This window comes from Antennarius striatus, chromosome 12, assembly GCF_040054535.1.
Source record: "Antennarius striatus isolate MH-2024 chromosome 12, ASM4005453v1, whole genome shotgun sequence".
Taxonomy (NCBI): Eukaryota; Metazoa; Chordata; class Actinopteri; order Lophiiformes; family Antennariidae; genus Antennarius; species Antennarius striatus.
In genome coordinates, this window is record NC_090787.1 from 13,189,974 (window position 1) to 13,217,500 (window position 27,527).

The 27,527-nt window shown below is 40.6% G+C and overlaps 4 protein-coding genes across 4 annotated transcripts in view; 2 read left to right on the forward strand and 2 right to left on the reverse strand.

The window, feature by feature from the left end:
* The window catches only part of lrp2a (low density lipoprotein receptor-related protein 2a), a 44,487-nt gene extending 30,259 nt beyond the window's left edge, over positions 1–14,228 (reverse strand). Inside the window, exons 1-20 of the mRNA XM_068328534.1 lie at positions 14,080–14,228; positions 9,416–9,523; positions 8,880–9,002; positions 8,359–8,475; positions 7,836–7,946; positions 7,619–7,732; positions 7,365–7,481; positions 6,656–6,799; positions 6,437–6,553; positions 5,974–6,102; positions 5,312–5,481; positions 3,839–4,062; positions 3,058–3,264; positions 2,718–2,920; positions 2,377–2,517; positions 1,914–2,117; positions 1,113–1,305; positions 631–756; positions 336–466; positions 39–176 (exon numbers count right to left, since the gene is read on the reverse strand). Coding sequence (XP_068184635.1) covers positions 39–176; positions 336–466; positions 631–756; positions 1,113–1,305; positions 1,914–2,117; positions 2,377–2,517; positions 2,718–2,920; positions 3,058–3,264; positions 3,839–4,062; positions 5,312–5,481; positions 5,974–6,102; positions 6,437–6,553; positions 6,656–6,799; positions 7,365–7,481; positions 7,619–7,732; positions 7,836–7,946; positions 8,359–8,475; positions 8,880–9,002; positions 9,416–9,523; positions 14,080–14,149 — 2,887 coding nt within the window. The 5' untranslated portion in view covers positions 14,150–14,228. The remainder of the gene's footprint in view (positions 1–38; positions 177–335; positions 467–630; positions 757–1,112; positions 1,306–1,913; positions 2,118–2,376; positions 2,518–2,717; positions 2,921–3,057; positions 3,265–3,838; positions 4,063–5,311; positions 5,482–5,973; positions 6,103–6,436; positions 6,554–6,655; positions 6,800–7,364; positions 7,482–7,618; positions 7,733–7,835; positions 7,947–8,358; positions 8,476–8,879; positions 9,003–9,415; positions 9,524–14,079) is intronic.
* A 1,027-nt stretch (positions 14,229–15,255) lies between these two features.
* On the forward strand, positions 15,256–16,901 carry zgc:172182 (coiled-coil domain-containing protein 89). The gene is made up of 7 exons (XM_068328398.1): positions 15,256–15,707; positions 15,783–15,790; positions 15,967–16,149; positions 16,232–16,356; positions 16,436–16,512; positions 16,634–16,733; positions 16,815–16,901. Exons 1-7 carry the CDS (start codon positions 15,256–15,258, stop codon positions 16,899–16,901), a joined length of 1,032 nt encoding a protein of 343 aa, XP_068184499.1.
* On the reverse strand, positions 15,623–20,280 carry LOC137605007 (ATP synthase subunit beta, mitochondrial-like). The gene is made up of 10 exons (XM_068329319.1): positions 20,147–20,280; positions 19,600–19,773; positions 19,348–19,522; positions 18,646–18,767; positions 18,372–18,556; positions 18,101–18,259; positions 17,902–18,024; positions 17,612–17,824; positions 17,318–17,519; positions 15,623–17,235 (listed from the first exon to the last, which is right to left on the reverse strand). The coding sequence occupies exons 1-10, from the start codon at positions 20,250–20,252 to the stop codon at positions 17,138–17,140; spliced, it is 1,557 nt and encodes a 518-aa protein (XP_068185420.1). The 5' UTR covers positions 20,253–20,280; the 3' UTR covers positions 15,623–17,137.
* Positions 20,281–24,216: 3,936 nt separating this feature from the next.
* Positions 24,217–27,527, forward strand: part of col28a2a (collagen, type XXVIII, alpha 2a) — a 17,952-nt gene continuing 14,641 nt past the window's right edge. Inside the window, exons 1-5 of the mRNA XM_068329698.1 lie at positions 24,217–24,349; positions 24,554–25,128; positions 25,664–25,684; positions 25,825–25,884; positions 26,879–26,932. Of these exons, the coding sequence (XP_068185799.1) occupies positions 24,217–24,349; positions 24,554–25,128; positions 25,664–25,684; positions 25,825–25,884; positions 26,879–26,932 (843 nt within the window). The remainder of the gene's footprint in view (positions 24,350–24,553; positions 25,129–25,663; positions 25,685–25,824; positions 25,885–26,878; positions 26,933–27,527) is intronic.

Below are 27,527 nucleotides of genomic sequence, written 5' to 3' on the forward strand. Positions count from 1 at the left end.
ACAGTAGAGTAAGACGAACAGTGAATTAAGCAACTGACCGATCTGAGAGTTGGAGTTGAAAGACTTGACATGCATGATGTGGCTGATTCCTCTTCTGATAATGACCATCTCCCCACCATCGGTCTTACGCACACGAACAATGCCACCCAGGCGCCAGTCAGTAAAATATGCATATCCTTCAAAGAACAGGAGCAACAGAGGAATACCTGACTTTACTTTTCATCACTTCCTAATAAATGTAGCAAACAGTCAAGGTCTCAGGCAACGAAATAAAGTCCAAATTTAAAATATCAATTCAAATGTATCATGTGCCGGAATTTTACATTTAACTTTACCTTCGAAAATGGTGAGACCGAATGGGTGGGAGATCTGACTTATACGGTCCAAGGAAATCCTGTTCTGTCCATCAAATCCACTGTGTTCAATTTTATCAAAGAAGGCATCCACCCAATAGAGACGCATTGAGCTGTGTAGATAGAGCAAGAGTTCAAGTAAAGCGCACAACTTCCATTAAAGATAATGATCACCAAAAAGAAACATTCCTATGGTGACCTTAATTCATTGGCAAAACAAAAAAAAAAGTATCAATTGATGTTTAAAAAACTGAATGTGTGCTGTGGTATCACTAACCTCCAGTCAATAGCTAGGCCATTTGGCCAACCAAGTGTAGTGTTGACAATAGACAGGGCATGTGATCCATCACCCCAAGCCCTCATAATCTTTGCCGGCCGGTACCAGTCAGTCCAGAAAATATACCTAATGAAGTAAAATAAGCCATGTGCATTGGTCAGATTGGTGTAAAAAAAAACATCTACTGTACTTGTGGGACAACACCTTCTAATTTGTATTTTATTTGTGATACTTTCAGCTGCTAGAGTTTTCCTGTTGAAGGCAGCTTCTGGCCCTGAGCCAGAACTAATATCAGCTGCTGTACACAGAACACTTGGCTAAGACACTATTTGAAATAGCATCATATTTGAAATACGAAATTCCATTTCTCAGGTGGAGGTTTAATATGATAATTTTTATGAATGGATGAGCACATTTTAGGATGTGAAATCCAAAATATCAAACAAAAAAAGCTACAAATCCCATAATTATCGTTGATATACCCAATGAGAGGATGCACAACGATTGCCCTTGGATTGTTGAGGTTCCGTATGATGGCTCTCCTGGATTTATCAGTTAGCTTCATGACAGAAATGCTTCTGTATCGGGGATCGGTCCAGTAGAGGTTTTTTGATATCCAGTCGTAAGCCAGGTCCTCCACTCCATCGACTCTATTGGCTGCCAGTACCTCCCTGCCTGTGCAGATCAAAGCAGTTGTACCATCATTTAACACACACATGAAATAGGAACACATTTAAATAAATAGATTGTCAGCTTGAATTTTCTCCATGTGGACTAGACAGAAAAAAATAGCTCTGCTCCAAAAACAACATCCCTAATCAGAGAACTTGAGTTTCTTTGTCTGTACAGTGTGGATGCTTGTGGTTTATCACTTAAGGAACTACTTCCCATACTTTTTAAAATAAACATTCATAAAATAAACATTCTTGATCTGTCCTACTAGTTTTTATCATGAGTGAAATATAAGTTGATTATAAGATCCGTTTTCCACTCCAGAGCCTCCTGTCCTATCCCTCCCCCATAGTACCAGTCGGCCCCATCAGGCCCTCCCTTAACTTCCTGTTTAATCTGACTGAATCACATGTTAAAGCTCTCTAGGATAGACGTTATCCAAGGATGTAAGCACAAAGAAAACACTGAAAACATGTTAGCTGCTAGTAGGTAATTCTTTACACTCCACAGCATTCCTGTCCATGTGTTATCATGCTATTGCTATGAGTAAATACATACAGCAATTAGGTCATTCCAAAGAATTCAGCTGGAACCAACAACTCCATACTCACCTGTCCCATCTACTTTTTGTTTATAGATGATATCTTTGCTTGTGTCTGAGAAGAATATAACATCATCTTCTGCACTAAAATCCACGCCAACAAAGTGGGAAGGTGATCCAGTGACAGGCAGGATGATGTCTTCCTGAGAGGAGAGGTTAAATGGTATTCCTCTCACAGCCAGCTGGCTAGAGAACAGCAGGAACTGCCTCACCGCTGATAATAAGAAATCAGAAGGCAGCATGAAGTATGGTACCCTTGAATGCCACAGATATCACGCTTCACAGAAAGCACAAACTTAACCATAACACAAAAAAGAAGGATTTCACATTGTTAAGTTGTTGTACACTTTTCAGGAGATCATGCAGATAAATATCATTAATATTATACTATTAAATAAATGTTTTCAAATTCAAATTGGAAAAACTGATTAATGACACAAATCAGGACAATCATAATAAAAATATACTCTTACCATAGCATCGCTTTCCATCAGCATGTAAGTCAAAGCCCATGCGACATTTACAGCGGTAACCCACTCCTCCATTGTCACTCCGATGACTCAGAACACAAATCTGTTCACATCCACCTCTGTCTACACCACAAGGATTCGGCACTGGAGTCGACAACAAAAGCCAAATAACTCGCAGAAGTACTTGAAAACAATCCATCAAACTGTAATTTATTCATGGATTTTTGAAAACACTACAAGTTTACATGGAGGACAACCTTTAGTAAATTTACACCATAGACAAGTACAAGTGCGATTCATGGACCATTCTAAAAAGGACATATGTGGATTGTGGAAGGGCCTACCATGTGGCTGCTTCAGCTGATGTATGACTGCTACTCCATGTGGAGTCTCTGATGTACTGTAAACAACTTCAGGATTGTCATCCGTAAACTTGTTGGCTTTCATCACAGCCATCTTGGTCCAATCCGTGAAATAGACGTTGTGCTCAAACAGACTGATGCCAAAGGGGTGTGGAATGACAGCACCTCCGTGAACCACGGTTTTTCTAACAAGAAATGTTGAGAACATCAATTTATCGAAATAGAAATGTTTCACCTTGGCCATTTGTTAATCCCTCAGAATACTTTCGCAAGTTTTTAATGTTTTAGTTCTTTATTTTGATGAGTAATATGACATATTTACCTATGAAGGCCATCATATGTTACAGTTTCAATGTAATCAAAACGGCTGTCGACCCAGTAGATGCGTTTGGCCTCGATGTCCAGTGTTATACCAGCGGGCCAGCCCAGTTTACTCCCAACAAGACCATAACGGTTGGTGCCATCCATGAATGCCCGCTCTAAGCCTGGTTCTCCATTCAGTGCCTCCCAATCTGAGAAGAACATATACCTGTGAAAGGAGATTAAATGTTTAAATTGTCAGTTTTCTCTGAGGAGGAATATTAGACGAGGACTCGCATATCAGGCCTTGATCACTGAACATTACATGTATTCTTTTCAGAAAGGTAGACATTCCTCTTGTTAATTAAGTCTGACATCCACAGCATTATGTTGAGAAGTCGGTGGATGTGCATCTGACCAAAGAGCTGTACATTAATTTAAGTATTCAGCGACCTGTTTCTCCTCCCCCCTTGTATACTATTGGATTACAATGGGGGTCATCACTTACATTGCTCCTCACTAATCTACCCAGGGCAATCTGTTAATCTTACACACACACACACACACACACACACACACACACACACACACACACACACACACACACACACACACACACACACACACACACACACACACACACACACACACACACACACACACACACACACACACACACACACACACACACACACACACACACACACACTATTCCAGGCCAATGGAGCCTGACAGATACTGTATGTGAGGTCTGGAATGGGTGATACTAGTAAATGAATGAATGGAAACATGGATGTGCTTACCCGACAGTGGGGTCCACCGCTACTCCTCTAGGGTTTCCCAGGTTTTCGGTGATGAGTGTGACCCGGTTACTTCCATCAAAGTCCACCATGTCAATCCTGTTGACACTGGCCTCCACCACATACAGTTTATTATTGACCCAGTCCACTGCCAGGTTCTCAGGGTAGTCGACTGATATATTTAAAACCACCTGCATGTTGGAACCATCCATATCCACAGAAAACACCTGTACACAAAGACACCATTGATGACAGGAAATTAGTTCTTAGGTGGTCACTAACTCCTAACTGTATTTTACATACTTATATCTTCATGCAATGTTTGCAGGCCTGTAGCTACATTGTAAAGGATTGTTAGTCAATGTAGTTGCTGTCCCTTTCTATACTGGTACAAAAGACAAACGGATTCTGACACAGAAATCTAAGTGGTGACAGACAAAATGCACCCTTGGCTGAGTAAAATGCATTCTATAATTAAGCAAATTTCGGAAGGCATCAGGCTTCTCCAATCTGATACCGTTCTTGAAGATTAAATGGGTAGTACTGCACTTAATAGCAGAGCACCTGCAAGGGACGATAGCACAGAAACAAAACTAAAAAACGCTGCTGTGTTGTCATGAAGAAACACAAGGAAGCCCAGAAAGACAGAGACTGTCTTATTAGAGTTCTGTGAAGCCTGTCGAGTGGTTTTCTGAATGTACCACTGAATAAATGCTGTGATGGCAGGACATTCTCAGACTGGAAGCCTTGGCACCACGCAGCTGGTTAGGAGGGTACTGCTCCTAGCAGCTCGGCTTCTTTTGAAACGAGAGCGCAACAGCAAAAAAAAAAAGCATGGATTTTCAATTAACCTGTTTAATGAGAAACAGAAGATGTGGAAAAGTCCTGGTAGTTCAACCATTCTGGTTGCATTCACAAGCCCTATTTGTGATTGCTCTCCTAATAAGACAAGCTGGCATGGGTGGGATATACACAGACACCCAGTCAGAGATATATCCTAGCCTTTAAGCCCAGTGACTGTAGTTTCAGCCACTGATGAGTCAAAGCACAGGCAGAAAATTAGACTTTTTTGCTGCCCAAAGAATGCATATAGATGGACATAACCAATGAAAGCAAATACAGCATGATTACCTCCAATAAGATCTAGTTACAAAAATTGCCTCCAGGTATGTGAACATCATACTAGCCTATCAGGCAGGTTTCAAGATTAGACCATTTAGATTCCATTCTGCATCGACTTCCCTTCATTATGACCCAGCCGCAAAGGAGCCAACGGCTACCCTGTTATTAAAGTATCAGCACTGCTGATATTTTTTAGGATAACTGAAAGAATTTGGTCATGATAAGGCCTGGTCCAACTCATATACTTCCTCAAACAAGAAACTTGACCACTCCTTGTGAACTCTTAAACAATTATTGAAAATATGAAACTAAATAATATGGAAATAAATGGAAAAAAATAAATGGAAACAATACTTTGTTCTGAACTGTATCAGTCCAGAAGATCCTGCGGAGACTATGATGGAAGTCCACTCCCACGGCAACTCCTCTGTTCTGTGAATTAATCAAAGTGTGCAGACTATTTCCATGTATATCCCCAATTAGCAGGTCCCTGCCATTAGAAAAAATCAAGGAAGGGATTCCAGCTGCAAAAGAATCAAAAGTCACAAAATCAGCATTTTATTTGTTGTTCGAAGTCAAGTAAAAAAAGAATAGATCAGAGCCTGGTGAGCATTAAAACACAAATTAATGTTATAAAATACATGCTCAAATATCATAACAAAATGCAGATAATGTAGTAAATAAATGCAGATCCTTGACCGTGAAAAAGGTGTAGTGTAAGGTAGAGTACTTGCTAGCTCCTGTCATTACACACTCTTTTCTAAAGGGCGAGAGGTCAGCCTCTCAGTCAACACTCTTTCTATGGTCACAAAGGCAGCAGACACACTAAAAAAACACTCAGTATGCAACGATGCACAAGGATGAAGTGCAAACACTCAGTGAATCAGTCACAATGGTTTGTCAGCAGGAAAGGAGCTATGCTACTGGCATTCATTTTGATGGATCATTCACACATTCAAACTGTGAACGTATTGTATGTAAAACAAGCGTTCAAACAGACAGGAAATGACACTCACTTGAGATGTCGGCTCTACAATATCTGTGCTGCTCAAGGATGTAACCCTCCCGACAGCTGCAGCGATGGGAGCCAACGCGATCCTCACACAGCTGGTCACACACACCCCACATCAAACAGTCGTCAAAGTCTTTATGGAATCAAAATGACAGAAGATAAGGATGAAAAACAGATTCATTTTCTCAAATAACATTTTTTCACCTTTTTTCTGAATGAGTATACAAAATTTTCCCACCTTTCCAGTTCATTTCTTTACATTCAACTGAAGTAAATAGTTTGGGCACTTTTTTTTGCCAATCTATAGATTATCAATAAAGTTTTGGTGTTTACTTGCACCAGCTATCAACATTAAGCATTTTCTATGCACTTCTGGTATCCTGTGATTGAGTGAATCTAATAACAGAGCATATTATAGAGCATCCATGTTTGACAAAGGTATTTTACAGACAATGAAGAATATACACCTGTACATGAGTGACTGTTGTTGCTGACAATGTACCCAGAAGGACAAGAACAGGTTCCTCCATCAGGGGAGGCATGGCAACGATGCTCACAGCTCAGAGAGGCACATCTCCAGATACCTGATCAATGCAGAAATCATGTGAGTGAACTGCTATAACTGAAGGGTGAAGTTTGCATGACAGAAGATGAACTAATTTAACATTAATTGTGTTTGCACTGACTGCAGTTGCGCCCAGCGGTGGTGTTAGTTTCATCCTCTCCATCGGGACAGTGGGCCGTCCCATCACACAGCTGATCCATGGGGATACACTGGCCAGAGGATGGACAGGGCCATTCTCCAGGGTAACACTCCCGCAGCACATTATCTACAAACAGTAACATTCGCTATATTGGTGTAGCCTTCCACATAAAAAAGGAATAAAATCTGCACACATAGGAGCAAAGTCTTAAATGAGTTAAAATGTTAAACATTAACAGACACTCAATCTGTATTAGTGACACAGCCTCCACAGTATTTCCACAGTGCTGAGGTGGAACTAAGACTTTATTGTCAGGGAAATTACTGTCACTTTAAATCGCTGCAGGGGAGTGAAGCTTTGAGGGGGTCACATTGGGGCTCAGAGGACTTCTGCAGCCCATCCTCTAAATGCACACACTCTTCACAGCCGTGATGAGGATTTCTAAAGCCCTTTGGGGGGGCTGCACAATCTTGTGCCACAAAGAGGCATTTGAATAACACACTTAAAGGAGCACAGGCGTAGCATCTCACTAGGCAAAACCAACCATAAACAGAACATAAAAAGCTTTACACAGAGAGCCTGAGTTAGTACCCATTCTAGTGTTCCTTCACCAGCCAAATGTTAAAGGATTCTGGTCTTTACAGTAAAAATGAGCTACATTTATGTTAATTTCAAACCATAGTATCCATACCACAGCCTTTTTCATCTGCATTATCGTCACAGTCATCCTCTCCATCACAAAGCCAAACTTGGTGGATGCAGCGGCCGCTGGGGCAGGTGAAGTAGTTCCCCTTACAGGTTGGATATGCTGCAGATGAAGTGGAGATTAATACTACACAGAAAAGTTCAAAGACTCAGACACAAGTACATCTGTGTGGAGTTAGATGACAGGCAGTCCGTTTAGATTCAAGAAGAGGCGATGTTAGAAACACAAAGATCACATACTGCAGTTTAGCTCGTCACTGTGGTCTCCACAGTCATCGTCATGGTCACATACGTAGCGCTGAGGAATACACACCCCATTATGACATGGGAACCGGCCTGTGTTACAGTGCTGTGCTGAAGAAAACAAAACAGAGACTTAGACAGACATCTTTTATATGGATGGTGTTACTTTTTGACAGCTAAAGAAAGGATTTCACTCATTTCACTAGTGTCTTACTGCAATTCGCCTCATCAGAACCATCACGGCAGTCGAGTATGTGGTCACATCTCTGAGTACGATTGTAGCAGGCTCCATTTGCACACCTCAGCTCTGCACATGTGGGGTAATCTGGAGGATTAAATCATCATCAGTGCAATGGTATGCTTTCACAATGAACCTAACAATGGTGCTCTTCTCAGCTTTTAAAGAGTGAAAAGCTCAGCAAATGGAAGCATAAAAGACTAAGATTTCACACCACAACCATATTAGCAGCAGTCACCACAGCATTCTTCATGCAATTGTAAGAGTACCACAGTGTGTACTGCAGTGAGTCTACCATGTCGGCATAATAATGGCATAGCAGCTGAACTTCAGCTTGACTAATCCACCAAAGAATCTGCAATCAAACTCTGACAACAAGAAGCATATTGTGGCCCACTTTGTCAGTCAGCGAGCCTCTTAATCTTAACAAATTGATTAAAATGCCACAGGAGCCAGAGATAAGAAAAAAGAAAGAGAAAACGCCCTGAAGAAGGCTTACGGCAGTCTCTTTCATCAGATCCATCTGAGCAATCTGCCAGCCGGTCACATCGGTATTCTTCTGGGATGCAGGCCCCATTACTACAGCTGAACTGGCCACTGGTGCAGGTTCTTCCAGCTGGTGATCGGTTGGAGAACATCTCATAAATGAAAATACTGGCATTCACATATTTCATACATGCACTTGAAATTGTACCATTTATACTTGTACTGATATATAGTGGACGATAATTATAATTCCTGGACTTCACTGGTCCTACTGACCCACTAGCATTCTCGTCTTAATCCTGTTTTTCAACCCTGTATACTTTCATCAGCACAACAACAATATTTAATTTCATGTCATGGTGCAGCCATAAAAAGGATATCCGATACTTAAATAATTCAGTTCAAATATAGTGATAGAATGTTCCACTGAAGATGTACACTCATTACATGCTACATGCTATGCTCATTAGCATGTGGTGCATGTGTCTGGGTGTCTTTTCTCTGAAATGTAGCCAGAGAAAAAAAAATACTTACGGCAGTGTTGCCTCTCGTCTGAGCCATCTTCACAGTCCTCCTCATCATCACACACCCACACATCAGGGATGCACTCGCCATCACTCAAACACTGGAAATGACTATCATCACATGTTGCCTCGGCTGTGGGAGTGCACAAGAGAAATTCAACATGTAGGAGTGTTGACTGCACTCCAGAAGAGGAAGTCACTTTGTTTGACTTACTGATTTATGCTCACTTTATTTTCCATTTTAGCTTTTTTGTGAAATTGTGTACTAATTGTAAAAGCAATTTTAAATGTAGTAAAAGTTAGAAAAGAATCTGAACTACAATAAAAAAAAGTCACAGCAGATTTTTCTAACAAAAAAAACATACAAATTACATGTAAACAATTTCAGATGAACGATGAAAGGAGCGTTTTTACTTTTGATAGTTAAATTATATTTTGTCAGTCTTTTGAGTCAGGTTTTGAAGGCAGAAAGTCAAGTTTCCTTCTACCACTAAGTGTCCCAGTCATCTCAGGTTGACCTGTGAGGTGATGTAGTGAGTAACTCACGGCAGCCATGTTCATCAGAGTCGTCCACACAGTCTGATGTGCCATCACAGTGCCAGTCTCCTGGTATACATCGCCCTGTCCCACAGCGGAACTGCCCCAATTCACAACCTACATAGAATTAAAAGGGTAAATAATTTAGAGCTTAATTTATAGCAATCACTTAGATGTTATTAGAACCTTTGTCCACAGTCATTTATTTCATTTTTTAATTAGTTTCAATGCATTATCCTGTCCATCCTGTGTTCTCTACGAAAGAGGAATGAACCTGTAATAACATGGCCATAAATAGACAACTATTTAGTACTGAACTACTGTATTTTGATAACACATTATATACGGTGTATGGATGCCTTCTACTGATGAAGCAACCTTGCTAACAGCGTTGACAAGCCTTGGAGACAAGCGTGCCAGCCATCCCCCCCAACAGTTACACAACCTTCATCGCACTCATTCCGAGACTCTGTTTGATGTTCTCGCTGAGTGGCATCTGTAGAGATAAGCTACCACCACTCTACCTTCCTAGACATTTTACAGGAAAGATTGATTTAGGCAGCATAGTTCAGTGACAGTGCACTTTATCAGACTTGTCCAAATAGGAATACATAATTCTGATTGTCCCTCAGACAGGCTGACTTACGGTGCACGCTATTCTTGTCTGGTCTGAAATGTAATTGGAATAAATAGTGGTACTGGGTGGTACAGCAATGATTTCAACCCAAATTCTTTAAGTGAAGAGCTGTGAGGTTGTGCATGAATGGAACTGGAGGTATACCATTCTCTACTGAAATACATTGATGAACTACGGTATGTGTGAATGACTTTGATTCTATTCAGAATCTGAGGTTTATCATCACCTTTATGTGATCTTTTATTTTAGAGATTAATCGCTTCCACAATAGTTGTGGGGTCAATGCCAGTGCTAATAGACTAAAAGCCTTACATACATTGAAATCAAGATTTATTTTCCAAGATTAATGAGCAAACAAACCACCAAACTATTTTAACACCAACAGCAAAACAGCACATTTTCACTCCTAGCTTTCTAGGAGGCAAAATTTTCTCCTGCTCAATTTACTGATGATAAAATTGCTGACAAGTATCTCAAAGATGAGCTTTATTGCAAGGCAGTGATCCCAGAGATTTTAACGTCATTAAATGTTTCATGCAGCATCGAAATTTTTAGGAGAAGCGCTCTCTATAACAAAAACGCATTACATGTGAAAATGTAAAATGTAAACCCCTTCAAACACAGAAAAAGGAATATCAGATTAAGATGAGGAATGAGGAGGTATAATTATTTATTTATTTACAATATATGAATAAAAATGCCATACTTTGGAAAATGAATGAAATAACACAAACCCTGTTTAGCTGCCATACATCCAGACCTGGGTTGACAACTTTTAAACTCCATACGCCAAAGAGAAACCAATCTGCTGCAGCCTTTCAAATGCAGCCTGTGTTTCCTGACAGACAGCATTACTTCTGGGAAAGGTGACAGGCACACTGAAGCTGAACCTTTCAACAGCACTATCTTGTTTGACGGTTCTTCTTACAATCTAAAAAGAATGTCTTCTTTGTATCTGACCAGAAATTACAGGGGGGGAAAATTATAATTCATCCTAAATAAGTACCAATTTCATGATGCCAGTCAATATCAAGGAAGGAGAAAGCCAGTATGAGCAATAGAAATCAGATATTGAGAATATTAAATCTGAATCTGATGATCCGTCATATTTTTCATTCAAGTGTTTTTGTGTAATTCAATGTTTTTCTTTCCCCTCCATCTTGCCTTGTCTTCTGTAATTAGCAACTTAAACCCACAGCAGGAGAGAGCACCACACTATCCATGCAGAAAGATAAGGAGAGCCTACTATTGCTAGACAAAGAACAGTAGAGGAATTTTCATTAAAATGAAGTCCCCTAAATGCCCTAAACCCCACTGTGAAATTACAATGGCACAAAAGAAGTGCCAGCAGGGATGCAAACTCATAACTAGAAGTGTCACCCTAAAAAAAGCCACTTTGGTAATGGACAGCAGAAAGACCGGTACAGTTCCTTCCTGGAATAAAACAAAAGCAAATCTAAGCTCCCCTCTTAGGGCCACCCATCAAGAAAACATCTGCCCACTACTGCTGGGACGTCTCTTTCTTGACACGTGGGGCACCTGAAGGCTGTCTTCAAGCTTTCATCAATAGCATCTTGTTTTGGCACCACTCTGCACTCGCTGAATGTGCGTGTAGAAAAGCAGAGACAGCGGCTGCGAGCAGAATGAAATGCTGGACCCGTCCACACTGTCAGAGAGTGCTGCTGGCTATTTCATATGGAAATCAATGCAGCAGAATGCAGTCAATTGCCAAACAAGTGACTTTGGCTCTTACTACTACACACAAAACAGTCAAAACCCAAGGGTATTGGGGAGTGGCATGGGAGCAAAAGGGAGGAATAAATTGAGAAAGGAATAAAGCCTGCGTCTGGGCAGAATTGAGAAATACGCAACATGATTTTTCAAATGGGCTTTAACAAAAGTGAGGGTGAAAAAAAAAAGCATAAATTAAGTTGTCAAAACGCAATGAGCCACTGGACAGCTTATTTTTTCCTCTGTACAGCCTGTATCACAAATTTCCCCACTGTGGGACAATAAAGGTCTTTTATTATTATTATTATTATTATCAGCTCATCCACTGTTCAATGGAACCTAAACTCAACCTCAGAGTCTGTAACTTGAATTGAAGGAGCTGCTGGAAAATAATGGATCTCCTCATCTCTGTTGATGCCAATTGTGTTCCAGTTTCTAATGCAGTGTTACCGTTACACAAGGATTTAGGCTTATACACCGGAAAGAAGCCGGCCTGTGTGAGCTTTAGCATGCACGTGCTGGCTAAGTTTGTGCGTGCCTGAAAACGCTTGATCAGAAGAGAAGACATTCGATGTCACTATACAGACTAAAAACAGCTATGATTGAATCCAGATTAATGTGGCCCACACCTGAGCAACTTAGAAGCAGGCTGCAAAAAAAAATTAAACATGTTTTCATGAATCTCAGTATTAGCAATAATAAACCTATTTAGTGACATAATTAAGTGTTTATCATCGGCAAGTGATAAATGGGGAAAATAACTCAGTTTACTACCTAAGAATATCTGGAACAAGAACAAAATAGATGTGTAGTGTAAACAAAACAAGACCCTGAAATCCGCTCAGATAGTCAAATTAACTATAAGTGCTAATGTAAGCACTCTGCAGTAGTGCCATCTAAGAGTAATGGAGGATGTGTTACAGGAGGTCATGTGGCAAACAATCACCAAACCAAAGGATTTTTGTAGAGGTCGGATCAGGCAGAGATTAGAGGAAGTAGCATGGCTTAATACACCTTGAATAACACAGTACGGCTGTACAAACGTTAAAGATAAATGACTATATTTTACTTAATCAATTTGTATCACTGTCTGTTAATCACAACAGATCCAAGCCAGTGATCACCAGGAAAATGCTGACGAAGTCTCCTCAGGGTTTGTGATTTTAGTCGTCATTTTACACACCTCAGTTGTTATCAAAGAATTTCAGCCACAAGAAATTCAACTGTTGTAATGCAAAGCAAATGTCAAGTGAAAAATTTCAGTGCTACAGTCTCAGTTTTAACCGTTAAGAGTATATAGTATTCTCTTCCAAGCACTGCCAGTCCATCTCATCTGTTCCAGTCAGTCATTTATTTATTTTTTGGTGTGTCTATTTTTCATTGAGGAAACATCCAGATATTTGATAATAATTCACTAAGAAAGTTGTGGTCAAGGCACTACAGTACTCTTGTCACAGTTTTTTTCAACTCCAGGCCGCCCCTTAGGTAGAAATGGTTCCCTTCTGAAGCAGCTGCAGTGTAATTAGTTGCTTGATTCACACTAAGGAGCTTACATACTAAGGGTTGAGCAAAAAGAAAGCAGATTACAATTTGAGAGGAAGGATCTAGCAGGGTAACACAAGAGACAAACACAAGACTGTCATATTTAAGGAGCAGTAGCTCAGCATTTTGTCTGCCTTTGTATCACAACTGAAATTTAAGCTTTTCCTTAAGCTGGATACAAGTGTGAGCTGGTCTGGAGATGTAAAATGTGCTCCAGTAAATCAGATTTGTACCAGTGGCTCTCAGTCCTCACAGATTGTCTGTAAATCACATGCTCTTTTCTGTTACCTAGCAACAGTAAAGCTCAGGCAAAAGTTCCTCAAGAGAACTTCCAAATCTGTGTGAGGACGGCTTTGTACTCAACCTTTAAAGTAATACTATGTAGCAACACATTCAGCTCTACAGATAGAATTACTTGACAGAGAGATTGTGCAGCTCCACGTTAGAAAGTGTCTTTTTGAAACAAACATGTTATTCACTTGTGACTGCTTGATTAATTCACTTTAACTCCCATCAGAACTTGAAATCCAACTCAGTGGACTTTATTTACCTGTGCTAAATAAGAAACACACACTTCAGTTTTCCCAGAACAACTGAATTGTTTAGATAATCAACAAGTGCACTGAGTGAATCACTAGCAGCACAACAACTCTGCAGGTCCCCAATCAATCATTCAGCTGACAGGCTGAGTAAACCAAAACTAAATAAATAAATAAATAAATAAATAAATAAATAAAGTAGGGACTGTAGACCCCCTCCTTACCTTCAGAGTGGCACCATCTAACACAGCACAGGCAAACCACAAAGAGCCTCAGTAGCAGTGCTCTACACATTCTGGCCGGTCCGTCCAGCTCCACTGTGCAGATGGAGGAGCTGCAGGGACTGGGTCTGGGATGCTGCTGCTTTCTTCTGTCTGTTTCTTGGCCCGCTGCTGGTGGTGAAGGGGCGTGGCCAAAGGCCGGGACAGACACGCCCCCCGCGAGCCTCTGCCCTCCGGATAAATCCCCCCGTGGCCCCGGAACCTGCATAATGCTCTCTAGGCCCAATTTATGCGCTGAGTGCCGCTCATTTATTTCGTCATTCACAGCAGGTTAACATTATTGTCTGTTTGTTCCGAAATTAAAAAGAGGAAACTGTTTTCAAAGGGCGGTTCGAATGAACCAATACTACTGCACTTTACTGTAATGACGGGAATTTTGAAAAATAAACCAACTAACGTTAGAGCGATTCATTTTTGATTACTACGTCACGAAGACCGAAGCGAGTCACTTAATTTTTGGTACGTGGCTGCTGTTAGGAGTATTTCACCTAATCAAAAATTAAATTAATCCCTCTTTTAAACCCCATTAAATTAGTCCAGGATGAATGTATTTGCGAATATATCATCACGTAGTAATTAACGTAGTAATGATAATATTTTCATACTACATGAATGACTTATGAATAAACAATTAAACCGTCTAAATCACTCATTTTTATCATTAACAGCACATCTAGTTAACAAAATTGAACAAACGTAAACTGACGTGCAGCGGGTACCCACCGTGACATTTCCGGTTGGCTCGTGCGTCCAGGTACCAGCGGCAGTGCTTTGAAGCTCAACACCGCCACCGTGTGGTGGGAAGGGGACACTGGCATTCCACGCGTGTGACGGCACAGTCTCCATTGGAGACCAAGCGACCGAAACACGGAGACCCTTCATCGAAGCTGAGCCTCGAAGAAAAGTTTGTGCCTTAAATCTGAAAGGAAGTTTGTAAGCACACAAAAATATCTTGGAAACTCCATGAGCGTGGAGGACGATAGGACGGAGGTATGACAGTAACACTATTATCATTAGATTATTGATGATTATACATATACAGTAGTCTGAGACCCAACCATTAAGATGTGATATTTTAGCACAGATTCTCACAAGAGATTTTGTAATTTTCTCCAGCATATGGAAAGTATTCAGGACTCAGTGGGGAGTCTTCAGAGGCTTTCTGTGGAGGAACCCACAAAGATGTTGCGGTCCAGGATAGAGGAACAGTCCTCTTTGATTTATTCACTGAAACACAAAGTAGATGAACAGTTTCTTCGTTGTCAAGTCCTGCAGAAAGCCAACGCAGAGCTGGAGGAACAAGTTACAGCCTGCCTCAAAGAGCTGGATGGACAGAGAAAGAAAGCAGAGCTCCTAGAGAAGACACTCGTGGATCTAGCTGACGGGAGAAGGTCTCTCAGTGAGGAGTACAGTGATCAGAATGTACAGTTAAAAATGGAAAACAGACATCTGCAAACTGAAAATGAAACACTCCTGTCCCAAAAACTACAAGATAAAGAGTTTATTCAAAAACTGATGGATGAGATCAAACTCCTGACAGAGAAATGCACCAATAAGGAGAAGGAGTATCAGTAAGAAAAATAATCAGCCATATAGTTATTAGTAGTCATGAACAGTCTATTCGATTACTGAAAGTTATTTAACAGCAACTTCTGTAATCATCTTTAAAACAATAAATCTAGGACCATTTAGTTACAGCTTTCAGAATGTAATTGTTGATGTTTTTTCTTATGGGCCACTATGCACACAAAACTATTGGGCAGTTCTATATAATAAAGGCTTAGTCTCTTGGGAAACTGGTTCACAGATTAATAATGCAATACTGATCAGTTGAAGACCATGCATATTATTTATACATTTATTACATCTATGTATGTTTAAGAGAGAAAGCAGCTGCATTCAAGTCAGAACTACTGGAAAACGTTTCTGAGCTTCAAGCCAAGGAGACATCGCTACTTGATCAATTACAACATTCTCGGGAACAGCAAAAAGATGCTGACGAGACCTGTAAAAGTTAGTAGCAAATGTTTATGACCGTCTGCCACAAAATACATAAATAGTTGTTGATCATTTGAAATGTTCTTTCCGTGATCAGATCTCAAACTGAAGCTACAGAAGACAGAAAGAGAGATTGACTTGAAGGAAATCAGCATAACAAGCATAACCAAACAGAAGGACAAACTATTTGATGTGTGCATGGAGAAAGAAGCACTAATACAGGTAAGGGAGACTTGTCTGATTATTAAAATCACAAGAAAACTTATGTCTTCATGTTGTTGCAAACTGATATACAATACAGGAGAAAGAAGAGGAAATTCAGCAGATGGAGAGAGACTTGAAAGAAGAGAGAAAATCCCGGGTTGAGGCACAGGACAGGTAGATTGCACGCTGTGTATGTGTATTATGACAATAAAGAAAGTTTGACTTTGACTAAACACCGATGCATAGCGAAACATTTGTTAGTACAACACAGTTTCCATTTGTCTCCAACCCTCAGGTTTCAACAGGAAGCAGAAGCTGTTAATGCCAATGTAAAAGTGAATTCTCTGAAGTCTGCTCTTGATGAATCCATCATAAAATGTGCAAATCTGGAAAAGGTTTGTTGGAATCCACAGTGCTGTCAAGTGAACAAAACGCGACTAAATGCAGGCTAAACCTCACCTTCCATTATTTTACAGGAATTTAAAGCCTTCAGAGAACACAGTGCCAAACTCCTCAGACAAGAACGGGAGTTAAATGAGAAACTTCGACACATGATGGGCTAAAAAATTATCCCATATTTCTTGTTTTTATTAAAACAATAATCAGCATGATGACATGCTCACTGACAGTGTTAACAATGGAACAAGTACAATAAAATGTGTATATGCTGAATAAATGTATATATAATCAACTTTCCACTGAAATTGATCCATGACACAACACACTCGGCGTGACATGTTAGAGCTTAGTCAGATAGAATTTCTATACAGTACAAATGATCTCACAACAGACAAATGACTCAAGAGTGTTCCTCAGCCAGTTTCTCAGCCTTTTGGACCACTTCTTCAATGGGACCCACCATGTAGAACGCCTGCTCTGGCAGCGCATCATATTCACCTGGAAAAGACAAAAGGATAAGCATTCAAATGTTTACTCATCTCCATATCACAGTTATTTAGATCTTGGCACAACCCTTTACCTCCTAAAATGCTCTTGAAGCCTTTAATTGTCTCCTTCAGAGGCACCAGCTTCCCCAAATGGCCAGTAAACACTTCAGCTACTTGGAAGGGCTGTGACAAGAAACGCTGGATCTTACGAGCACGAGCGACAGTAAGCTTATCTTCTTCAGACAATTCATCCATCCCCAAGATAGCAATGATATCCTGCAGTGACTTGTAGTCCTAAAAAAATAGGTTGTCAGACAAAATTCTCACTACCATACTTTTTGAATTGATGCCGTTCAATATTTGTTAGAATCCATCACAAGGCTTACCTGGAGAATCTTTTGTACACCACGGGCAACATCATAGTGTTCGGCCCCTACAATGTTGGGGTCCATGATGCGGGACGTGGAATCCAGAGGGTCCACAGCTGGGTAGATACCGAGCTCAGCAATAGCACGTGACAGCACAGTTGTTGCATCCAAGTGAGCAAAAGTTGTGGCAGGAGCAGGATCGGTTAAGTCATCAGCTGGGACGTAGATAGCCTGTGAGAAAATTAGTGCAATCCATAAGAATAGTGAGGGGGTGCAGATATGCAGGTGTGAATCTTAAATCATCTCACTTGTACTGAAGTGATGGAGCCCTTCTTGGTGGTGGTAATTCTCTCCTGCATTGTCCCCATGTCAGTAGCCAGAGTGGGCTGGTACCCCACAGCGGAGGGGATGCGACCCAACAGGGCAGACACCTACAGGACAGGGGGACGACTATTAAGAACAGATCGATGCACGCATGTCTGGAAAATCAGCTCAGTGTTTGAATACCTCTGATCCAGCCTGGGTGAACCTGAAGATGTTATCAATAAAGAGAAGTACATCCTGTCCCTCCTGATCACGGAAATATTCTGCGACAGTCAAACCAGTGAGGGCCACTCTGGCTCGGGCCCCTGGGGGCTCATTCATCTGACCGTACACCAGCGCTACCTGGGAGGTTACCAGAAGTTTGCATTGAAAAGATTTACATTCATTCATCAAAATTTAATTATTTGTCTAAACTACAGTTTATGAAATATGTGTACCACACTGAGGGCGTCACCTTTGAGGTGGTGTCCTTAAGGTTAATGACTCCAGATTCAATCATCTCATGGTACAAGTCATTTCCCTCGCGGGTTCTCTCACCCACACCAGCAAACACAGAGTAACCACCATGGGCTTTGGCAACGTTGTTGATCAGTTCCATGATCAACACAGTCTTACCGACACCAGCTCCACCAAACAGACCTGATGGAACAAACATGCACAATAATCAATGGTAACACCTCAATACGATAATGTGGGCAAACATCTGGAACATCAAATGATCCACCAACCAATCTTTCCACCCTTCGCGTAGGGAGCCAGCAGATCGACCACTTTGATGCCTGTGACCAGAATCTCCTGCTCCACGCTCATGTCTGTGAACTCAGGGGCTTCAGCATGAATAGGAGCCGTTCTGCAAAATACCAGCTCTATTTAATGAAGGTGTGTAAAAAGGTTACAGATGACAACATACTTGATTGAAAAAAACAAACTTGCATGAAGTCAAACTAGAAAATAAAGTGTCATGAGAAACAGGAGAAAATTGATTTTATGGCATTCACACACAAGCAATAAAGAACAAGAACGACTGCAGACAGAGACTGCAATATCCCGCGACACCCCTGAATTAAAAATTTTACCCTGACCTACTTGCATAGGTCAAAGATCAAAGCTAGTGCTCTGACCTACTGTCATAGCTCTGATCTATAGTCTTACTCACACTGGCCTTCTCCCTTGTCGTTCTATCTTATCCGGTTCCTGAGTGTACATAAGTTGAAATTTGACCTTGACCTACTTTTCTCAAGATCAAGGTCATCATCTCATTTTCATCCCCTTTGCCGTCCGAGTAATGTGCTTTTTCTTTCATCTTTCTATCTGCAACAGTTGCGAAGCTATTTGGTGGACTAACGGACAGACAAACAATCACACGAACGCCGACAATTATAATACAAGTGGGATGTAATTAACACAGCATTAATAGCATGTAAACTTACTGTTTGGTGGTAATTGGACCTCTTTCATCAATGGGTTCTCCAATGACATTCATTATCCTGCCCAACGTCTCGGGGCCCACTGGGATCCTAATGGGGGCTCCAGTGTCCAGAACCTTCTGACCACGGACAAGTCCCTCTGTACCATCCATGGCAATCGTCCTGACTGTGTTCTCACCTGGGGAGCAGACAGACAGTAAGGACGCTGTTTCCTGACAGACATCCAAAAAAACCCATTTGTATCATCTCACTGACCTAGATGCTGGGCCACTTCCAGCACCAGCCTGCTGTCACGGCCAGCCACCTCCAGAGCATTGAGAATGGGAGGCAGACCTTCATCGAACTGGACGTCCACCACAGCACCGATCACAGCTACTATGCGGCCGTTGGCCACTGCAGCCTGAGCAGCTGGAGCAGCATAACCCCTGCCTGACAAGACAATGACAGAAAAAGAACCGTCACATCCAGTCAAGATCTGAATAGTCAAAGCATCCTACAAAGGAGAAGTGAGGGCTGAAGTAATTATGTGATACCAACAAGCAAATGACCTGCACTGAGATACCTACAAAGGTCATTGATAAGACAGTGCACCTAAACAAGTCATAGCATGTAATTCAAATAAAATAATGTGACTCGCTAACTCCATTTCAATCACTGAAGATTTTAATTCTTAAAATGTATAACTCTTCTAAAATCAATGGATAATATGAGGCATTTAAGGCCTGGTCCACTTGACTTGCCTTAAAAACATAAGGCATGCTTATAATACATGCCAAGTGAATGTAACGTGTTATTCACTCACATGCTGACAGAGCTCCGTGTGCCCCACTGGTTGTGTTCAGAGAGTAGAGTCCAGGCTTCACAGCTCGGAGAGCCGCTCTGCAGCACCGACCCACGGCTCCCAGCATGGTTAAGATGGCTGAAGGTGAAGCCGCACACAGCTGAGCGGCTCAGTCCGCTCTGTCTGAGCATGCGCAGTTTGTGTACGTGTGTCCACTGATTACCACAAGAGGGCAGCACGGAGCTGCACCTCCACAGCACCAAGTCATCCAGCAGGATTTCACTAGTGTTTAATTCAACTGGTGCTGCCCAGTGTTTGGGCCACTTTTTTGGTTTCGTGGTATCAAAAAGTCTTTACAGTATTTTATTTTTGAATAAACATGCGTATAGAGCCTGTGAACTCCCGCTCTGTGCGGAGTTCGCATGCTCTCCCCGTGTCGTGCCCGGAGTGTCCCCCGCCTCACGCCCTATTCCGCCGAGATAGGCTCCAGCTCCCCGTGACCCGCTGCTGCGGATACAGCGGTGGTAATCTGAAATCTGACAAACCCAGTTTGAAATCAATAAAATCCGTCTGTCCGTCCGTCCATCTAACTAAAATCTTCTAAGGAAGATTGTAAAAATTTACTTAACACAGTATGGATTGCATGCCTACAACAGCTCACGATGTATGATCTGAAGTTAGGCAAATCCAAAAGAACTGGGGAAATGGGTCTCCCAAATAGCCAATGTTGATAAAATATTTTGAAATGGAAACTGTTATGAAGAGAGGTGCGTTTGACTTACTTTCAATTGAAAATCAGTGACTGGGGGACACAATACAGACGCTCCCTACTGGAAGGAATGGATAGGAAGTAGATGAGTCTCTCCCTGTCATTGGTCAAAACAACTTTTAAACATATTTGAATGCAAGAGGTTTGTCATAATCTGCATTAATGTGATTGGTTATAAAAAGGATTTCACAAATGCTTTAATTTATGATTAATTATATGATGAATTTCAGGAAGGCAGCAACATCAATCAAGGATGAGCTGTTGAGAAATACTTATTTAGATAGCTCTGAAATAGTTCTTAAATACATCTTCTGATGCAACCTGAACACATCATCAGTAATGTGTCCTGGGTCATAGGGTGTTTCGGGTCTTGCAACATCATACACCCTCACCCAGGCGACCTAGCCACAGTTGTTTTTTTTCTACCCTGTTATCAGCAACATCAACACCGGGTTGGAAGACACTATACCTATATGATTTTATTTTCACCAAAGACAACATGACAGAGGCAAAATAAGGCTTGAGAAGCATGGCATAAATCTTGAAGCAAAAAATGTTAGCCTTTAATATTCCGGTCATTGTTGCGGCAGGAGATGAGACGAAGAATCACCACTACACAAACATGTTCTTAGAACAGAATGTGCAGTTTTTGTGTTTTATAACAAATCTCCTCTGTTGAAGTATTTTGTTTTCTTTCATGCATATAATATGGATTTGATCACCTTACCATTTAGCTAGAATAAAAAATGTTAAGTAAATGTTTCAGTTTATCAGTAAGCTTCTGTTTTTTCCTTTATGCAGTTTGTCTTTTTTCCCAGCTCCCAAAAGTGCAAAAATTCCATGAAGAATCAAAATCCTAGCAAACCCATTGGATCTTTACTGATTATAATTTCCTCATTAGTCTACTATTTTAAAAAACGTGGGTTTTTTTGACAAGGCTTAACAAAAACATTGCAGTCAACAAAGTATGATGGACAAATTCAAAGAAAACCTGACATGCAATATTTTTTTAAAAGCATTCAACCACTCAAAAATCAATATTAAAATCAAAGCAGTTTATTCCTCATAGAGGCCACAGTTTAAGATTTTCCACTTCACATCTCTCATGAAATAAATGGCCTGAACTATTGTATAAACTTTATTAATAGCATTAATAATCATTTCGATCATTGTTGTTGTTGTTGTTGTTACAAAAGTTTAATCTAACCTTGACAGTTTAGCCACATTTTCGCGTCATAAGGAACAATTTTGATTTTGATTTAGTAATTTATTCAACAACATCTTTTATCACCTCATATGCCTTTAGTAATGTTGCACTCAAAGCTTTTTAACTGTGAAAGTTCAAAACAGGAATAAACTGTTAAAACTGAACCCAAAGGGAAGAATAAACACAAGCTTTTTTATCAGGGATGGATGCACATGGATGCACATGACATCATCATTTCCCCAGTTCAGAAGTTTTGATGCAACATGTACTGGCGTTATGGAAAAATGTGGCGTGTCATTCATGTATAGAGCAAAACGACTGGGTAGATTTAGCCAAGCCATCATTCAGTACAGCATTCCTCTGTGTCAGAAAGTCTCCTTGAATTACAACTTGCCTGAAGCTTCTCATCTCAACCTTAGCAGGCAGAAAATGTCATGAATCTTCAACCAAGTCTGCACAAGAACAGCCTGATCTTTAAACCGCACCATGATGAGCAGTCTGAAAGCTCAAGTCCACCAACCATTGGCCAGATGGACAAGTTTCAGACAGAGTGCAACCTTCAGCTTCTAGTTAGTGTTTTCTGGAAAAATAAATAATTTCTCCCACTCATAAAAGTAACATCACTACGACAAATCAGTGTAACCAAAAACAGAGTTCCCCACACACTGTAGTGTGTAAAACTACTGTGAAGCCATTACTGCTTACATGTACTGCTTTGTTTTTTTAATCTGAATGGTGTTTCAGAGGTGCTGTTTAGTTTTTGCCCTTTTGCAAATTGCAATAAAGCTGCTGAGGCACATTTTCATTGATAGGTCAAGACTTGTTTTGAGAATTAATTTAATAATCCATTGTTTCTTGGCTAAAACTTAATAGAATCCGATGTTGCCTTTTCTACATTGTTTCATGATTGATTGGTAATTTCTTATTTTTTTCATTTATTTAGAAAATCTCAGACTTGGTGACCTTTTCAAGTAGGTCTGGTATCATCATTCTGTTGTCTAGAGCAGAGGCCTTTTCAGATCAGGATGCTGAACTTTAAAACTCTTTATTGTGGCATAAATGTCACCTTTTACATCACCTTTTAAAAATCTCTTAAAACTCTATTTTATTGGTATAAATTTGTGTGTGTGACTTGATTCTATTATAACTTAATTGTGATTTGTATACAATTATATTCAAAGTTATTAAAGTATTTGTTTGTTTGTTTGTTTGTTTGTTTGTTTGTTTGTTTGTTTGTTTGTTTGTTTGTTTGTTTGTTTGTAACCTGGAGATTCAGACCCATCCCACTGCTTTTCATGGTTTGAGTAAACTTTATTAAAACAATTTTATTGAAGCATCACATTTATTTTATTTCATCGTAACCGCAAACTGAAAATACTGTCAAATAATTAGCTGTTTTAAGTGTATTGAAACTATGAGTTTTAAAAAACTGGACTATTAGTTCTTATTGACCAACTGCTTGTGTCAGGTTGAAAAGTACTATGACGAATAAACTTACCAGCAAAACATCAAACCATAATTTTTTCACGTTTGAAACAGCTTCCCTTTGGGGAAGGTGTACATCTGGTTTATTGTAGTGATTAAAACTAACATTACTGCAAACACACACAATGTTGATTCACTTTGGCGAACACATCCCAGCAACTTACACCTGCCCTGAGGGCAGACTTAGAGCCCTGGCAAGGCTTCATGGGATCTTGTCTGTTGGAACCTCCTTATAAAGGAGGAGTGAGCTTCTCAAGGTTTCTACTCCCTCTCTCTGCTCCCCAGAATGACTGATGCTGGTGCTGCTGTGTAATCAATGCTCAAACTGGACTTTACACCAATCTTCTGCTGTTTCTGCCACCTTTTCTAGTCTTCAATTTTGGCTGGACTTCGAAATACTGGAATAACTTTTCCAAAGGACCTTTTACTGTGAGTAAATGTGAAAACACTTTTTGTTATTTTAAAATGCAGTCAACCTTTTTCTACAATTCTACCCTAAACTGAGCAGATGGATACTCAAACTGTTGAACTGACTTGTGCCACAAGTCAGTTCATGCATTCTGTTTGTGGATGGTAATAATGATCATTGTCGCATTACCATTGCTATATTTTTCCATAGTTGGGACAAGGATGCTTCCCTCCTTTGCATCAGTGTTGCTGTTTGCAGCACTGACCTGCGTCTGGGGCCAAGACTTAAATGAAGAAAGGAATACCAACAAAAAGCATAAGCTCAAAACTCAGGTTGCAGAAATACATGATGGAGGTAAGTGTTCTTTCAATTTCATTGATCAGTGTGTTGCATTACCAACATGTGATGAGCATTTTGTCATGTTTCACCGTTATGGTACTAATCGTCATGTTTGATAAAAGGGTCATATAGTGACAATAATAGAATAATTTTATCATTATCATTTTAGATTTTGCTGTTTGCTAATATAGTCCGTTATTCTGTTATGTGTTTCCGCAGCCATTGTAGATGAGGACTGTAGTTTGGAACTCTCCTTCCTGTTGGACAGCTCTGAGAGTGCCAAGGACAACCATGAGCAGGAGAAACAATTTGCTATGAATGTGGTGGACAAACTCCAAGCAGCACGGCTACTGACCGGCCACAGTCTGAGACTCAGGGTGGCTCTGCTGCAGTACAGCAGTCATGTTATCACAGAGCAAACCTTCAAAGACTGGAAGGGCACTGAGAACTTCAAGACCCGCATAGCTCCCATCATCTACATCGGGCATGGCACCTACACCACCTATGCCATCACCAACATAACCAAGATCTACCTGGAGGAATCCACCCCCAGCAGTATCAGGGTGACCGTTCTGCTGACTGATGGCATCTCACACCCAAGGAATCCTGACATTTTCTCTGCTGTTGCTGATGCCAAGAACCAGGGCATTAAAATTTTCACTTTGGGTATCACTCGTGCCGCCAACGAGCCAACCAACGTAGCCCAGCTTCGTATGCTCGCCAGTGCTCCGGCCTCCCACTTCCTCCACAATTTACAGGATGAAGGCATTGTTGAGAAAATCGTCACTGAGATTGTGAGTATGACACCTTGTCATTGAGACAAGACAGTGCTGACAGGAAAAGTCTTGTATTTGCTTTGGATACCCCTTTATCCAGAGCTGACAGGCCGACATGCTTATTCAGGTATCCTCGTAGAGATGGAATGATGACAATGCTTTTGAGAAACAAATGGAAGCGTGTTCATGGCAGTCGTAGATAATGACCCTTTTCCGTAGCTTTAGAAAAATACTGTTTGACATCTGCATTAGGTTATCCCTTAGGAATTTCTCTGAAAGGGCTTGCCTCTTTTTATCTGTTTTAGAAGATAGATTGTCTTGTTTCAGAGTTCCAACAGCTATGTTCTCGACGTAATGCCTCTTGACTAACATTTATTTGTCACACTGTGATTCCTCTGAATTTATCTCATCTTTCCCTAGAATCTCAGAAGCTGAGAAGAGTCTTGTTGAAGTTATTCATTTTTTAATTTAGTATCTTTAAAATATTGTTCATATATTTGTAGACATATATTACATTACATGAAAACATCATCATATTTTACTTTTTTTGCAGACTACCTTGGCTGATGAAGGAGTAAGTACTGTTATACTTGGACTCCTAATGCACTACTTCTAATAACATTTAATGTGTAGTTACTTGCAGGTGTCTACTGTAATTACTTTTTTGGAGAATTACATTCACAAAAGATGAGCAAACATATCTCTTTTTCAAAGTGCCCTCTAGCTCAGAGATGCGCTTGTGAGAAAGGAGAGAGGGGGCCAAGTGGGCCTGCGGTGAGTATTTACTCTTGAAACTTTCCAAATATCTCCACAACAAAAAGATTTTCTTTTGAAGTTACAAGTTGGTCAATTAGAGATAAGGATTACTGAAATCAGGATAATTCAGCAGAGTACTTGTGCAGGTTTGAACAATTAGGATAATTATGTGCTTTAACACCCTCAGCACCGCTGGCATTTGCAGTAGAGCAATAGCATAGGTGGAACGCATTCCAAATGGGCATCTATGGCAACAGGTCAGAGGAAAGGAGAGAGTCTGGCTCTGTGTTTCTCAGCCACTTAGTGTGCATTTATTATTTGACCTAAAATGTCGTCCATGGAAACCAGAGAAACCATTTAGAGCTCCTCTCCCCATAAAACTGGACCTTTGGCGACCGTAAATCTCCCCTACAACCCCTACTGTAATAATAGGGGGCTTCAGGATGGAGCATCAGAAGATGATCCCACCTGTTACAGACACCGACTTGAGCATTTTCACAATGAAACCTCCACTCAGTTGACTCTAGTCATCAAATTATTTGCAGCTCACATTATGTGAACATCTTCATCGAGCTGGCAAACTATCAAGTTGCTGACAGACAGCTGTGTTTCTATTAACCAGGTGCTATCTCCCAAGACAGATTCTTCAAATTCTTACACCTGGAATAAGATTCTTGAATAATTGCTCTCATTAGTTTAATGGGCACAAAGTAGTAATTACTAGTGGGTGGAAACTGACACACGCTGTCCAGGTGCAGCTCAGCACAGTGACCTCTGGCACTGTGGACAAGACCCCTCATGTCTACCTATGACCAATCATCAGCAGTCTGACAACATGTCTGTGAACACATAAATTACATTCAGACATCAGTCCAGCTACACTTTCTTCTTCTGTCTTTCTTAAACAATGCTTGTCCAGAGAAAAAGTATTTTAGCACACACTAAGAAACTAGCAAAATGTTAATGGAGGAAATGACTTGGTTCTTGACTCCAGCTTTCTTTCATTCTCCAGGGGAAAAGGGGTCGTCCTGGAGAAGATGGAGCCCCTGGGCTTAAGGGTCAAAAGGTGTGTCTGTTTGATGGACGTATGGCTGGGATGTCTTCCAGGTGTTATAAAATCCCACCTAAGTGCTCCAAAAATTGTAGTTCACACTTTGAAAAGCTTCTTCAGGTTATGTGAACAAAGTTGTCTGAGATTTGTATTTGAATACTTATAGACCCACAGTAAACTGATATGATAACATCATGTAAATCAGTCCATGATTATGCAAGTCATTTGTAAGAGGTAGGACTTTTTTGTGAAATATTTTGCTCAAATGAGACAACATCAATTCCCATCTTTTAGACAATATGACTTTTATCTGTGATTATGAAGAAGAAGAAGATATACTTTATTGATCCCTTCAGGGAAATTACATTTGTCACTCAGGTGTACATTTGTTAAATTTTTTTTGTGTGTTAGTTTTTCACAATATGTATGTACAGGCCCCTGAAACAACCACAGCACATAAGGGGGCCTGTAAGCATGCAGTTAGTACACAATACACAACAACATCAAGCTGTACATCGGGAGGCAGAGTGACAGGCAGCAGCTTCCTGGAGTGCGCCCCAATAGAGCAGCTTGTAGGGGGGACGGCACCTTGCTCAAGGGCGCCTCGGCA

Excerpts from the sequence above, each read along its gene's own strand:
- zgc:172182 (XM_068328398.1), top strand. The coding sequence starts at position 15,256 with ATGGAAAGTATTCAGGACTCAGTGGGGAGTCTTCAGAGGCTTTCTGTG. Across the intron at positions 16,150-16,231 it reads TGCTGACGAGACCTGTAAAA|ATCTCAAACTGAAGCTACAG; the intron begins GTTAGTAGCAAA and ends TTCCGTGATCAG. Across the intron at positions 16,513-16,633 it reads CGGGTTGAGGCACAGGACAG|GTTTCAACAGGAAGCAGAAG; the intron begins GTAGATTGCACG and ends TCCAACCCTCAG.
- LOC137605007 (XM_068329319.1), bottom strand. The coding sequence starts at position 20,252 with ATGCTGGGAGCCGTGGGTCGGTGCTGCAGAGCGGCTCTCCGAGCTGTG. Across the intron at positions 17,825-17,901 it reads GCTCCATCACTTCAGTACAA|GCTATCTACGTCCCAGCTGA; the intron begins GTGAGATGATTT and ends ATTTTCTCACAG. Across the intron at positions 17,236-17,317 it reads CTTCAAGAGCATTTTAGGAG|GTGAATATGATGCGCTGCCA; the intron begins GTAAAGGGTTGT and ends TGTCTTTTCCAG.